Source organism: Camelina sativa, chromosome 13 (genome assembly GCF_030686135.1).
Source record: "Camelina sativa cultivar CO46 ecotype springtype chromosome 13, ASM3068613v1".
Classification (NCBI taxonomy): domain Eukaryota; kingdom Viridiplantae; phylum Streptophyta; class Magnoliopsida; order Brassicales; family Brassicaceae; genus Camelina; species Camelina sativa.
This window is the reverse complement of record NC_141892.1, coordinates 9,801,948-9,814,747: the sequence shown is the minus strand read 5'-3', so window position 1 is coordinate 9,814,747 and position 12,800 is coordinate 9,801,948. Positions and strand designations below refer to the sequence as shown.

Below are 12,800 nucleotides of genomic sequence, written 5' to 3'. Positions count from 1 at the left end.
ATAGTGGTTAGGGTTTAGATTTTATAATTAAACAAAATTATATGTTGGTTTGGGTTTATAAAAAAGTGTTTAGGGTTTAGAATTTACTATTAAACAAAATTATACGTCGGTTTGGGTTTATAAAAAATGGTTTGGGTTTAGATGTGATAATTAAAAACTGTAATATAATATTAGAATTAACAATTTAAAAATTGGATGGTCTACAGAATTTGTTTACTTAATTAAGATTTATTTCCTTAATTTAAAGGGGGTGAATAAGAGAAGTTCACCCCTACGGGTGAACCCAAGAATTGTATGTCATTGACATTAAATAATTATTTTAATAAATAAATTAATTCTACTTATATTTGATATTTTATAGAAACTAATTGTTTTAAAATGTAACAAACATAATGGTAAATGTATACAGATTTTATTTCTTTATTTTATAAGGAGGTAAGTGAAGAGGTATTGTTCTTTAATAATTTGAAAAACTGTTTTGATTTGATAAAAAGTGACTTTTAACCTCACATACTATATTTTACTTTCACGGATTTTGTATGATGAGTTTTTGCGGATTAAAAATCTTTGAACATGTTGCGTGATCCGCTTAGCATGGTGGGTTTGGACTATAGAGCCAACATCAAAACTATTAGTTTATTTTATATACTGCAGATTTGTAGTCAAAGTTTGGAAAATTAACTTATAAATTATTTAGTATATGAACTACAAAATATTACACATACTACAACACATTCTTAATATTCCAAAAAAAAATCGTATACACATAAAAATATAGACTAACATACCATATAGACATATACTTCTGTTTAATTATAGAAAACAAAACTAAGTGTTTTAAAAATTTATATTCTATCTAATAACAAATTTAATGTAATTATGTTATAAACTGTATAAAACGTAAGAAGAAGAAAAAATATTCTAAACAAAATTATAAATTAACTAGATAAAATTCAATTAAATAGAAATTTAAAATCTAAGTAAATTAGAAGTATTTTTTAAAATATATTAATTTATAATTTAATTAGTGGTGTACAGCGGGTTAAAACCTAGTTAGGTTTAATTTTGAAAATTTAATAGATTGATCCACATGGAAAAATCTAGAGACAAAGATTAGTCCGTCGTTATAATATTACGCGTTACTCATTATAACGTATGGTCCAAATGGTCCATACACTTACTTATTCAGTTCTAAATTATTTCTTGGATCAAAGAAACTCAATGATGATTTTAACACTTTAAATCATAATTTAGCGACAAAAAATACACTAATGGAATGGGAACAAAATCAAGACTTTAATCATTACGATTCTAACAAGGCTCGGTGCCCCAATTATGACATTTGATTTAGAAAACAACAAGAAAAGATTACAGATTTTAATTAAAAAAACGAAATTTATACATTTACAAGTAGTCGTCCTCTCCATATCCCATATACCAAATTCTAAACCCCTCCCCCAAAAATTAAAACCCCTGATCTAATAACCATGAGATCGATTCAATCGATCAAATCGATCACATTCACATCTAATCCGAATTTGCAATAATAATATAGAGATACGTCGTTTTCGATTTTTTAAGTATTAGACATCGACTCACTTACCCACTTAACCGACTAATTAAGTAATTAAACCAGAAAATCTCACTTAACCGACTAATTAAGTAATTCAACCGGAAAATCTCACTTAAACCATAAACATTCTTTTCGATGACGAGGCTTTGGTCATCTCCTTCGTCTTCTTCATCAGATTCTGAGTAGATAGATACTAAGCTCAGGAGCTCCATTACTATCAGGATTCATCATATAGAAAGCTTCGGAGTCACGCGATCCAACGATTCTCTCAAACTTCGCTCTCATATACATCACATCTCCTCCACCGTCGCCGCCTGTCTCCTCCGTCTCCGGTAAAACTCCGGCGCCCATAGAAACCATCTCAAGCGCTTTCAAAACCTTTTTCTCCTTCTCACCACACTCTCTCCTCGTCGCGAATCCACACTTTTTCCCGTTACAATAAGTCCTCCACATCGGCTCCTCAACCAACCGCCGTGAAATCGCCGTCGCCGTCGCCGTCTTCGTCTTGTCTCCTCCGCCGTGACGTAAAGTTTTGATTTTTTCTTCTTCTCCTTCGTCTTCCTCTTTCCCTTTATCACACTCCAGAGCGATTCTGACGAGTCCCGAAGCCATCTCTTTAACCAACCCACTAATCGGAGTAGCGAGCTCGATGAGAAACGCCGGTGGAGAGTTAGGATCTTTCTGGATAGAGAAATGCACGTGTCCACGACGAGATCCGAAAAGTGTACCGACGACCCGTGACCCGAGTCCGGAGTGGTGGTGACCGGGTCGTGCTCTGCTTAAAGTAGCTATGACTGAACGGAGACGAGACACGGCGAAAGATTGAAGCTTTCGTTTTTGAGTGATTACATTAGAGGAAGAGGAAGAGGAAGAAGAAGAGGAAGAAGTGTGTTTGGAAACGGGTTTAGCGTTGTTGTGATCAGGAAGAGGGTTATGGGTGGAAGAAACGTCGTCGTTTTCGTCTGATCCGACTTTTCTTGTCCAGTGGAAACTACTATTGTGTCTCTTGGAGGTAAAGTCATGTGAGTTTCCTTTCGCCATTGAAAGAGAAGAAGAAGAAGAAGCTCTAAAGCTTTTTTAGAGAGAAAAAGAAAGAGAGAGATATAGATAGAGAGAATGGAGGGTAATGATCAAAGTTGTTGGTGTGAATTTAACCTCAGGGTTTGGTCTATTTGGTGACTATAACTCTCTTTTATCTCTCTTCTTCCCTCTTCACTTTCTTTTTGCTCTCTCTCTCTCTCTTGTCGTTGTGAGTGTTTTGGTGTGAGAGAGAAGATAATACAATTTGTGAATTGACAGAGAATCGACTGTAAAAGGACCCACCAATTTCATCTTTGTTTTAAGAGAGGATTTCAGAAAAAATTAAAGCAGGAGAGAAAATAGTATAATAGTTTCATATTAAATGTAGATTTGGCTTTTGCTTTTTAGCTCAATGTGTCAAGTGATTCGATTTGGGGACTATTAATTTTAGGCAGCTCAAATGGTTTGTCCAAAGAAAAGAAAAAAACTCAAATGGTTGCATATTCTAAAGATTTTTGTTCTTTCGTAAATGGATTATGTTCACTTTTCGTTACAGAAAATGTAAAATGAAATTTCAACTGATTATATCAACTAAAGAGGAGAGGAATAAACTTTCTCAAAAATAAAATTAGAATGTTCTCTTTCATTTTCATCTTTATCTCTTCCATTCCTCTCAACACCACCATTTTAAAACCTTATGTTAATATGGATTTAATATACGTGAACCCGTATATAATATATATATATAAAGAGTTAAAGATAAATGGTTATTTTAAGGAAAAGTTTGGTGCTGAATGTGTAAATGTGGATATTGTTTATTTTAGTTAATACTTAATATTAACAAGAGAATAAGTGGGGGAGGGAGGATTGTGTTTTTGTTGAATACTTTGGGAGAAACACGAGAAATGAGACAAAAGAAAGGAATCTGGAGACAAAGTGTGTTTGTTGTTTCATTTTCGATGTGGGGTTCTCTCTATTCTTCTACATTACAGTACATACAAAAGAGCCCTCAGTTTTGTATGACCCAACCCTTTTTTTTTTTGACTTCACAGTAAAAAGTGGAGTCTTCACCTAAAATATATAGTACCACTTATCACATCTTTTTCTTCTTTATATCAAATCTTAATGTACATTTAACCATCCCTAATCATATTAAAGTTTCGTACATTATTTCCAATGAATGGCTATAAAAAATTCACAGAAAAAAAAAAATCTAAGTGTTCAAAATCAATAGAGAACATAAAAGACAAACAGTTCTGATAACTCTTTTCATAGTTGTTGACTTGTTGGCAGTAAAATAAGGTTTTTTACTTGTACTGGTAAAAAACGCAGGACAATAATTTGGCTCAAGCGGCATGACGTCTTGTCCTTATTTTTCCTGTAATAATATTTTTTTTTCTCTGTAAAATAAAACACCATTCGAAACTTAATTCATACATATGTTGGCTGAGTAAATAACATCAAAGCATTTTGTAGGATTTTATTTGTGATAAGAAGTCTGAGTCCTTTGTCCCATGATTTTCATCAATAGCTTCTGTGGTTCAATTTTATACTGTATGGGCTTATACTGGAAAGCTTAACGTATTCAACTATTCATTGATATTTGATGGTGAATATGTTATATATTACGGTCTCGATTCAGTAGGAAATATTCCCAAAATAAAGATTGGTGTGACAGGCCATTGAGAGGGGGCATACAACATTCGACAGGCTTTGTCTTGTGTCAAAGAATATAAAACCATCCAACTACTACTACAATACAAAGGAATGTATAATAATAATTTTAGAGAAAAAAACGAAGCCATATATACTAGTTTGGGTTTACTGACGTCATAAATAGAGAGATATGTGTAATAGGGTCTGTTCGGATTCTCTTATGAGTTGTCGGGTGCAGAGTAAACAGAAACCTGCGACCTTACACGTCACTCCGGTGATGGTCCTCCTAGTAACTGAGCACTGAGCAGAGTACCTTACCCCTTCAACGACTCTCCCTCACCACCCCTACCTTTAATGATGTCATGATTCATCAGTTTATATTCATTTTTGGTAGGAAACTAAAATATTATTTGTTAATAATTGGTCTTTGTTGTGTAAATTTTTTTCAGTTATATATATGTGTAAATCACACATTTTTAGTGTTGACATACGTTTGTTATTCGCAACTGTCAAAAGATAACATGACTGTTACCACTTACCAGATGAACTAATATTTTTTTTTCTATAATAAAAATTGTATCCAACAATCCAATTGGTAATTACATTATCATTTCACAATAGCTACCTGAGTTACTTGACATTATAATTGATGTCTTTTACAATCACATAAGTCAGCTCTTCACCAAAAAAACTAATGAACAATAGGTGTGCAGAGCTATTGGCAAAAAGAGCTTTCCGAGTAGAAAATGATTAGTGAACCTCTTCAAGTCTCCGTATGTCAACACTAAACAATGATCCAGCATTTTCTTTTATAGAAAGACAATTACACTCATTACCAAACCCATCCAACGTACAAACATTAGGTTACGGATCAAATTCCCGTCTATAGAACCATTGAATCGGATGCTTTGGTGTTAGACATGACCCACCATACTTAGTCAAGACACACAAGTAACACAAAACAAGGAATGCTTACTAATTACATCTGAATCACAAGGGTGTTTTTAAGATCATGAAACGCTAACATATTTTATACTAAGAGCATATAAACAGAGGACATACGCATTTGAACTTACAAGGGAATGTTAATAGGATGCTTTTTCTTTTTTTCTTTTTTGCCTACCGATTCAAAGGACGGTTTCAATTAGCTTTGTGGACTTCTCTGGTTGGTTTCTGGATGCTCAGGCTGAGGAACCGCAACACCTCCATTCATTCTTGCACGTGCTTCTGCAAACATACGTTGTTGCTCAGCCGCTGCTTCCTCCTCAGTCATTTGAGCTCCACTGTTCCATTTCACACTTCTCTGTGTGTCCTGCTATAGAGTTGCAAACATAGGAGACAGTTTAACAATAGTCATTTCTTCTTCTTCTTCTCGGTGCACAGAGAAGTAGATGAACAAAAGTAGAGGATGATTACCATGGTTTCATACTTATGTTGCTCATACGCAGCATAGACTTCCTCAATGTATTCTCCAAAACCAAGAACCTGTAGTGCCTTGAGAACATGCTCGGGGGCAATCGTCCGTTTGTCCTCTTTGTTACAAACATCATTAGATTCTGAAGATACAAGATTTATAAACTCTGCAAAAACGTTTAAGAAACCACACTGTAAGAAAACCCAAAAACTAGACTAAGTGAAGCAAGTGAAATATATCATATGAGAAGAAAATATATATGATCTGATCTTACCTACACAACATTCAATAAGAAGATCTTGAGCATCTCTAGCAACACGAACATCTGGTGGTAACATCTCCTTTATGATTTTAGTCATCGTAGCTATAAAATAATAAGAGAACAAAACGTATCCTTAGCAAGATCACAAGAACATGAAGTCTCTGATTGATTGCTCATGAATCCTATAACCCTCAGCTATGGTTACAAATCCTATTCAATATACACTTCAATGATCGATGAGCAATAAACCCAGATCAGAAACGTAGAGAACACATAATTGCAAAAATCTAAAAGGTACAGATACAACCAATTACAGAATAGGCATGGTCAATGGATCGGGAAAAAAGCTAACCTTTTGGAAGTGAAGCGTCTTCCTTGGATTTGCCGACTATATCCATTGGATCCATTGTGTGATCTACAGAAGTAATCAGATCAGATCAGATCAAAGGGTAAGGTATACACATGCGAGGATAGATATGTAGATGAATCGACTCACCGTAACTGAGTCAACGCGGTTAAAAGACAAGATACAATTCAGAGAGAGGACGATTCAACCGAGTCGTGGAGAGATCCGGCGCCGGTGAGTCGATCGGATTGTACGGAAGGTTTATCGGAGGAAGTTTCTCTCTCCTTCGTCTTCTCTGAGCAGAGTCGATTAGGGCAAACGGAACACGAAAAGCGCGTGAATCCCACTCTCGTTTACAATTGCTTAGATTCGGCGCGTGATGGGAGTAACTTCAACTCCTTAATAGAAAATTGGATTTTTTTATTTTTTATTTTAAATTAAAACCAAAATGGGCCGGAAAGTGACCCGAACCAGGCCCATATATCTCTTTGTTCAGTATTTCTCGATTTTCTGATTCTGCTTCTTCTCCGGTACTCGTTTAGAAATCTCGCTCGAATTGCTGCTTCTCTCGGTGGAGACAATGGCGTCAGATGAAGAGGATTTCGTATTTCATGGAACCCCAATAGAGCGCGAGGAAGAAATCGTGAGCCGGAAGAAGAAAGCAGTCGCTGGTGCTTCAGGCAATCTTAGAACTCTCCCTGCTTGGAAGCAAGAGGTGAGTCTCTTTCTTTGATCTTCTAGTTTCGGATGAATTAGGTCAATCAAGCATCAAGAGACTCGCGCTGGTTATGAACTTGGAAGTTATTGTTTTTGTGCTGTTTTGTGAATTTTAACTTACTGTAGTCTGTAGAGAGCTTAATAGGTTATATAAGGTAGAGTGAAGTTAGACAGAGAACTTTGAGGCCAACCCGTTTCAGGGTTTTAATACTGTTACTGGTAGTGGGAGGGAGCTTAAGAAGCTTGAATCTAAGGAAATCCAAGTGAATGTCTCTCTACTTGAGCTGGTCGAACACTCAGAATCATGTTAAATTGATGTGTATGCTGTGTTTGTTCTTGCTCATGCATGTGTCTATGGATAGTTATTAGATTGATAACGTGCATATAGAGGTTGCCTTGTAGGTTCTTTAGCATAAACATTTATAAAAGTTGGCATCATCCCTGGTCTATAATTACAAACTAATTGAAGCAATCTGTGTTGAAAATTGGTCTCCGTACTAATGGATGCATGGTATTGCTTACAATTTCCTGTCAATGTTTTTTGTGCGGATGCTTTCCACTATGGTTCTTTACTCAAAATAATGTCTATCTGTATATAGTTATATTATGTGGAAGGCTGCTAACATCTCACGAGTTATCTTACTCAGGTGACTGATGAAGAAGGCCGGAGAAGGTTCCATGGAGCATTTACTGGTGGATATTCTGCTGGGTATTACAATACAGTGGGGTCAAAAGACGGTAAAGTTCACATTACTTGATTTTTATCTGTACGTTTCTGTTTACAATCTAAATTGAATTTCAGGCTGGGCTCCACAGTCATTTACATCATCAAGGAAGAACAGAGCTGGAGCAAGGAAGCAAAGTATTTCAGACTTTTTAGATGAAGATGAAAAGGCGGTATGATCCGTTAAGCTAATTCTTCTGTTACATTTATCAATGGTCAAATGGAAAGTGGATTTGGAAACTTTTGTTTTGCTCTTTGGAAGATGTGCACTATATGGAATGATGTTAACTTGTTAAGCCATTCTAAATGCTTTTTCATTTCAGGATATGGAGGGACAATCACTGTCCGCGAGCTCACAGTTTGACACATTTGGTTTTACGGCAGCCGAATATTCCCGCAAGCAAGTTGAGAAAGAACAGCATGAGAGGTCTCTGTGTACTTATGTGTCATAATTCTTAATACTTCTCATGCATGGTTGTAGCTTTGCGAGAATTTAACTGTGGACGGATATCCCATTCTTTCTTATCAATCTTTCTAATATGCTTTATATTCATTTGGAAGCTTGTTAGGAGCTATGTTTTATTCTGTAATTTCAGTTGTTCTCAATTTTGCTTTGGCATTAGTAATGTTTAGAAATTGTGTGATAGTCTGTTTTCTATATTAAGATTCCTTTTCTCTCTCATTCGACTTGGCTATGATGTTGCTATCATTTGTAACATTTTTTTTTTGTATCACAGGCCATCAGCCATTCCTGGCCCAGTGCCTGACGAACTTATTGCTCCAGTTTCAGAGTCAATTGGTTAGTTTCTAAAAGCCTCTTTAATATTTGGCAAAAGTTCCTTTTTCTTTCGTTCTCTCTATTTTTTAAATGCATCAAGAGGAGAAAACCTGATCTCATGTATATGCTTCTTTATATTGTTCAGGGGTCAAACTTTTACTAAAAATGGGATGGCGGCGTGGTCATTCAATAAAGGATGTGCGTGCTAGTTCAGGTTTGAACTTTTTTAGAATGCACTAAGCCACTAATCTATAATCTTCTTTTGTGCATCAATAAAAACCGTCAGTACCTTTTTATTTTGGAAATTCATAGCAAGCTATTTATTTTGTGGCTCTCTTTTTTATACCCTTGTCGGTGCAGATGCTCGTAGAGAAGCTAGGAAAGCATTTTTAGCCTTCTCTACTGATGAGAATACGAAGGAAACATCCGACTCAATGGTTTCGGAGACTGAAGTGGAAACTTCTCTGGATCCGCAATTTAGTGAAGATATTAAAATTTCTGAAAGCATTCCTGTGAGTCAACTTTCAAGTTTTTCTTTGCAAACGAGCTTTAGGTTGTTGATTGCAATTGCTACTGGTGTCATACATGTATTAGTCATTTTTTTCTTGAACTTCGCTTCTACATTTCGTAGCAGAATATACGTAGGACTGTGAACACTGCTTATAATGTTCTGCCGCGGGTCTTCTGATATTATCCTCACTTACATTGATGGTGATGATATCCTTTGTTCCTCCTTTATCTGTTGCAGGTATATGTTCTCAATCCAAAGCAGGACCTGCATGGATTAGGATATGATCCTTTCAAGCATGCTCCTGAATTTAGAGGTATCTAGTTGGTCTTTTATGATGTTTTTGTTGACAGGACATTCTTGGTCATTGACTTGCTTCTCATTTTTCTGATCCGTAGAAAAGAAAAGATCTCGCTTGTCTGCCAATAAGGAGGCTGGCTTCAGAAAGCCTTTGTCAATGAAGGAAAGTCTGTTTGGACCCAAATGTAAGATTTTGTCTCGCCATTATTTTTCTTTCTTATTAATTTGCTCTTCTTTGCTTAAAGATACTTACGTGCATCCACTGCGTATCTCTGTGCCAGCTTTTACTTGGCATTGTTGTTGCGTGAAAACTACTCATGGGTTGTGTTAGTTACTAATATGAGTTGAACAATCAGCAGGAAAGACTGCTCCGGGTTTTGGCATTGGGGCACTTGAGGAACTTGATGTTGAGGATGAAGATGTCTATGGTGGTAAGCACAGAAGAGCTACTTCCCCACTCTTGGTTTTTCTTTGTTCATATATGCATAAGTGTCTGTTGATGTTGCACTTTTTTAATTTCTAGAGGTGACAAACCATTGTTCACCGTATTTAAATTCTAGCTCCTGTATGTTGTAAAAGTAATATTGTTTTGGAAAAGAATAATATTCGTAATAGGTGCAAAAACTTGCTTGACAATTTGAAGTGTTTTTGGATTTAACCACTTGTTTCTCAGAATATGCTGCAACACCTAGATGTTTCCTTTTATTTCAGGTTACGATTTTGATCAGACTTATGTCATAGAAGATGAACAGCCAGCAAAACCGAGCAATGACAATAGACTGAGGTTAACCTCCAAAGAGCATGACGTTCTGCCAGGTTTTGGAGCTGCTAAGAATTCTGACTACAGTATGGAGAGGTAATTCAAACTAATATTTCAATGATTCACAATCATGAGGACGTCGTTAAATTAATGTCATCACACAATTGCATGTCCAATGGAACTCTTGCTCTCAGACATTACTGATTATGGCTACTTACTTTCATATGTACAGAGTCTGAATCATATCATTGTGTGTTTTATATTATACCAGGTTTAATCCTCCAACAATCCCGAAGGATTTTGTGGCCCGGCATAAATTTGCTGGTCCTCTTGAGGCTGAATCTAAGCCAACTCTTTCTGCTCCTCCAGATGTTCCTCCCCCTGCAGATAATAATCTGAAACTTTTGATCGAGGGCTTTGCAACTTTTGTTTCCCGTTGTGGGAAACTATATGAGGATCTTTCTAGAGAGAAGAACCAATCAAATCAGCTGTTTGATTTTCTCCGGGGAGGTAATGGTCATGAGTACTACGCTAGAAGGCTGTGGGAGGAGCAGCAAAAGCGCAGTGATCAAAGTAAGCTGACATTAGATGTTAAGCCGTCTTCAAGTGTACAGAAAATGACTGCAGAAGAACGTGGCAGCTTATTAGGGGAAAAGCCATTGCAGAGAAGTTTGAAAGAAACCGATACTTCTGCTTCTTCTGGGGGCTCCTTCCAGTTCCCGACCAATCTCTCTGATACATTTACCAAATCAGCTTCAACTGTAAGTAAACAACTTCACACCTTATAAGAAGATAGTTTGATTACGCTTGGTAGATGAGTTTTAAGGGAAGGATATGCCTTTGTTTTCCTTGCACTAACATTCTAGACTCATCTTTCTTTCCTTGAAATAGCAAGAGGCAGCAGATGCTGTTAAGCCTTTCAAAGATGATCCGGCTAAACAAGAGAGATTTGAGCAGTTTCTCAAGGAGAAATACAAAGGAGGGTTACGTTCAACAGACTTCAACAGAGTTAACAGCATGTCTGAATCAGCTCGTGCTCAAGAGAGGCTGGACTTTGAGGCTGCAGCTGAGGCAATCGAGAAAGGGAAAGCTTATAAGGAGGTTAGACGGGCTACTGAACGGCCTCTCGACTTCCTTGCAGGCGGCCTGCAGTTTACTTCTGGTGGGACAGAGGTATGTCTACATAATCTCCATTGCAGTTATTCAGCTCATTGGAGGTTCTATCCTTATACATAAAACTTTTGTTTACAGCAAATTAAAGACACTGGAGTTGTAGACATGAAATCCAGTACGACATACCCTAAAAGGGAAGAGTTCCAATGGCGTCCTTCACCTCTTTTGTGCAAACGATTTGATCTCCCTGATCCTTTCATGGGAAAGGTAAACAAGTGGTTTCTTGTTCCTCCTTCAGGGAATGCCATTTAAAGCTTGCATTCATTGAAAAAATGGCTTGCTCTGCACATCTCTTTTGGTTGGCTATAGATTATATAATTTTTAGAGCCATGTTCTTGCTTATGTGTAAAATTTAGTACTTGATTGATCAATAAATTCCCTTAAATTTTTACAGCTGCCTCCTGCTCCGCGAGCTAGAAACAAAATGGATTCTCTCATATTCTTGCCGGATACAGTGAAAGCTGCATCTGCACATCAAGTATCTGAGTCGCAAGAACATAAGAAAGAGACATCAATAGACGAGCCTGAAGTTGAGGTAGAAGTGGAGAATGTGGAGAGACCTGTTGATCTTTACAAGGTAATGCGGGTTTGTCTGAGAAAGTGTATGCTAACTCAATTTGGTAGTTTCGATCTATTAATATCTATGTTCACTTGTAGGCCATCTTCTCTGATGATTCTGAAGATGATGAAGATCACGTAATGAACGGAAAGATACAAGAGGGTCAAGAAAAGAAGAATGAAGCGGCGGCAAGCACATTAAACCGGCTTATAGCTGGTGATTTTCTAGAGTCTCTAGGGAAAGAACTAGGGTTCGAAGTACCATCTGATGTCCCATACCAGGAAGGAACCAAGCCGATGGAAGAAGAGAGCAAGTCCAGAAGCAAACCCGAAGGTTCTTCAGACAAAAGACCAGATAGAGCTGGATTTAAACAGAAAGTGGAGGAGAAGACGAGCAGCCTCACTCTCGGGTCTGAAGAAGAAAAGAGTAGAAAACAGAAAGAGAAATCGCCAAGAAAACGGAGTGGCGGCAACGATCTATCATCGAGTGAATCCTCAGGAGATGAGCGGAGTAAAAAACGATCTAGTAAGAAGGATAGATATAGAAACAATGATTCAGAGAGCGATTCATCCAGCGACTACCACAGCAGGGATAAGCAAGGTTCAAGATCAAGAAGGAAGCGACGAGAATCTTCTAGAGAGAAGAGAAGTAGCCACAAGAAGCACTCAAAGCATCACAGGAGCAAGAAGTCATCTTCTTCAAAGCTTGTGTATAGCTCAGACGAAGATCGGAAAGAGTCAAAGCGGGAGAAGAGAAGGCGACGAGACTAAAAAACCTAATCACAGCTGTTGACACTGACTAAACGCGGGAGAAACAGAGCCTTTTTGCATAGATATCGTATGAACATTGAAACAGCGTAGAGGTATGCAATGAATATTCTCTGCACTGTCTCGAGATGGTCAGGTTTGATAGCAAATGATATGGTATGAGATAGAGAAAAAAATTGTATTGTCATTTGCTTTATTTATATATTGGTTAAAAGAATTTGCTTACGACTTGTTGTGTTGATC

General features: G+C 37.0%; 3 protein-coding genes across 4 annotated transcripts; 1 reads left to right on the top strand and 2 right to left on the bottom strand.

Moving 5' to 3' along the window:
• Positions 1-1,277: 1,277 nt before the first annotated feature.
• LOC104709305 (protein MIZU-KUSSEI 1-like) lies at positions 1,278-2,938 on the bottom strand. The gene has a single exon (XM_010425944.3). It carries the CDS (start codon positions 2,612-2,614, stop codon positions 1,745-1,747), a length of 870 nt encoding a protein of 289 aa, XP_010424246.2. The 5' UTR covers positions 2,615-2,938; the 3' UTR covers positions 1,278-1,744.
• A 2,103-nt stretch (positions 2,939-5,041) lies between these two features.
• NF-YB13 (nuclear factor Y, subunit B13) lies at positions 5,042-6,675 on the bottom strand. 2 transcript variants are annotated; one of them, XM_010456287.3, is made up of 5 exons: positions 6,422-6,675; positions 6,278-6,340; positions 5,938-6,027; positions 5,666-5,829; positions 5,042-5,564 (listed from the first exon to the last, which is right to left on the bottom strand). In XM_010456287.3, exons 2-5 carry the CDS (start codon positions 6,330-6,332, stop codon positions 5,394-5,396), a joined length of 480 nt encoding a protein of 159 aa, XP_010454589.1. In that variant the 5' UTR covers positions 6,333-6,340; positions 6,422-6,675; the 3' UTR covers positions 5,042-5,393. The 2 variants fall into 2 exon arrangements, with proteins under 2 accessions (XP_010454589.1, XP_010454590.1); XM_010456288.3 differs by having other exon boundaries at positions 5,042-5,561; positions 6,422-6,642.
• Positions 6,655-12,782, top strand: TGH (SWAP (Suppressor-of-White-APricot)/surp domain-containing protein). The gene is made up of 16 exons (XM_010456286.3): positions 6,655-6,986; positions 7,636-7,726; positions 7,791-7,885; positions 8,036-8,139; positions 8,450-8,511; positions 8,636-8,704; positions 8,851-9,002; positions 9,239-9,314; positions 9,397-9,483; positions 9,655-9,729; positions 10,010-10,154; positions 10,330-10,819; positions 10,950-11,231; positions 11,310-11,438; positions 11,626-11,808; positions 11,889-12,782. The coding sequence occupies exons 1-16, from the start codon at positions 6,852-6,854 to the stop codon at positions 12,558-12,560; spliced, it is 2,847 nt and encodes a 948-aa protein (XP_010454588.1). The 5' UTR covers positions 6,655-6,851; the 3' UTR covers positions 12,561-12,782.
• The last annotated feature ends 18 nt before the right edge of the window (positions 12,783-12,800 follow it).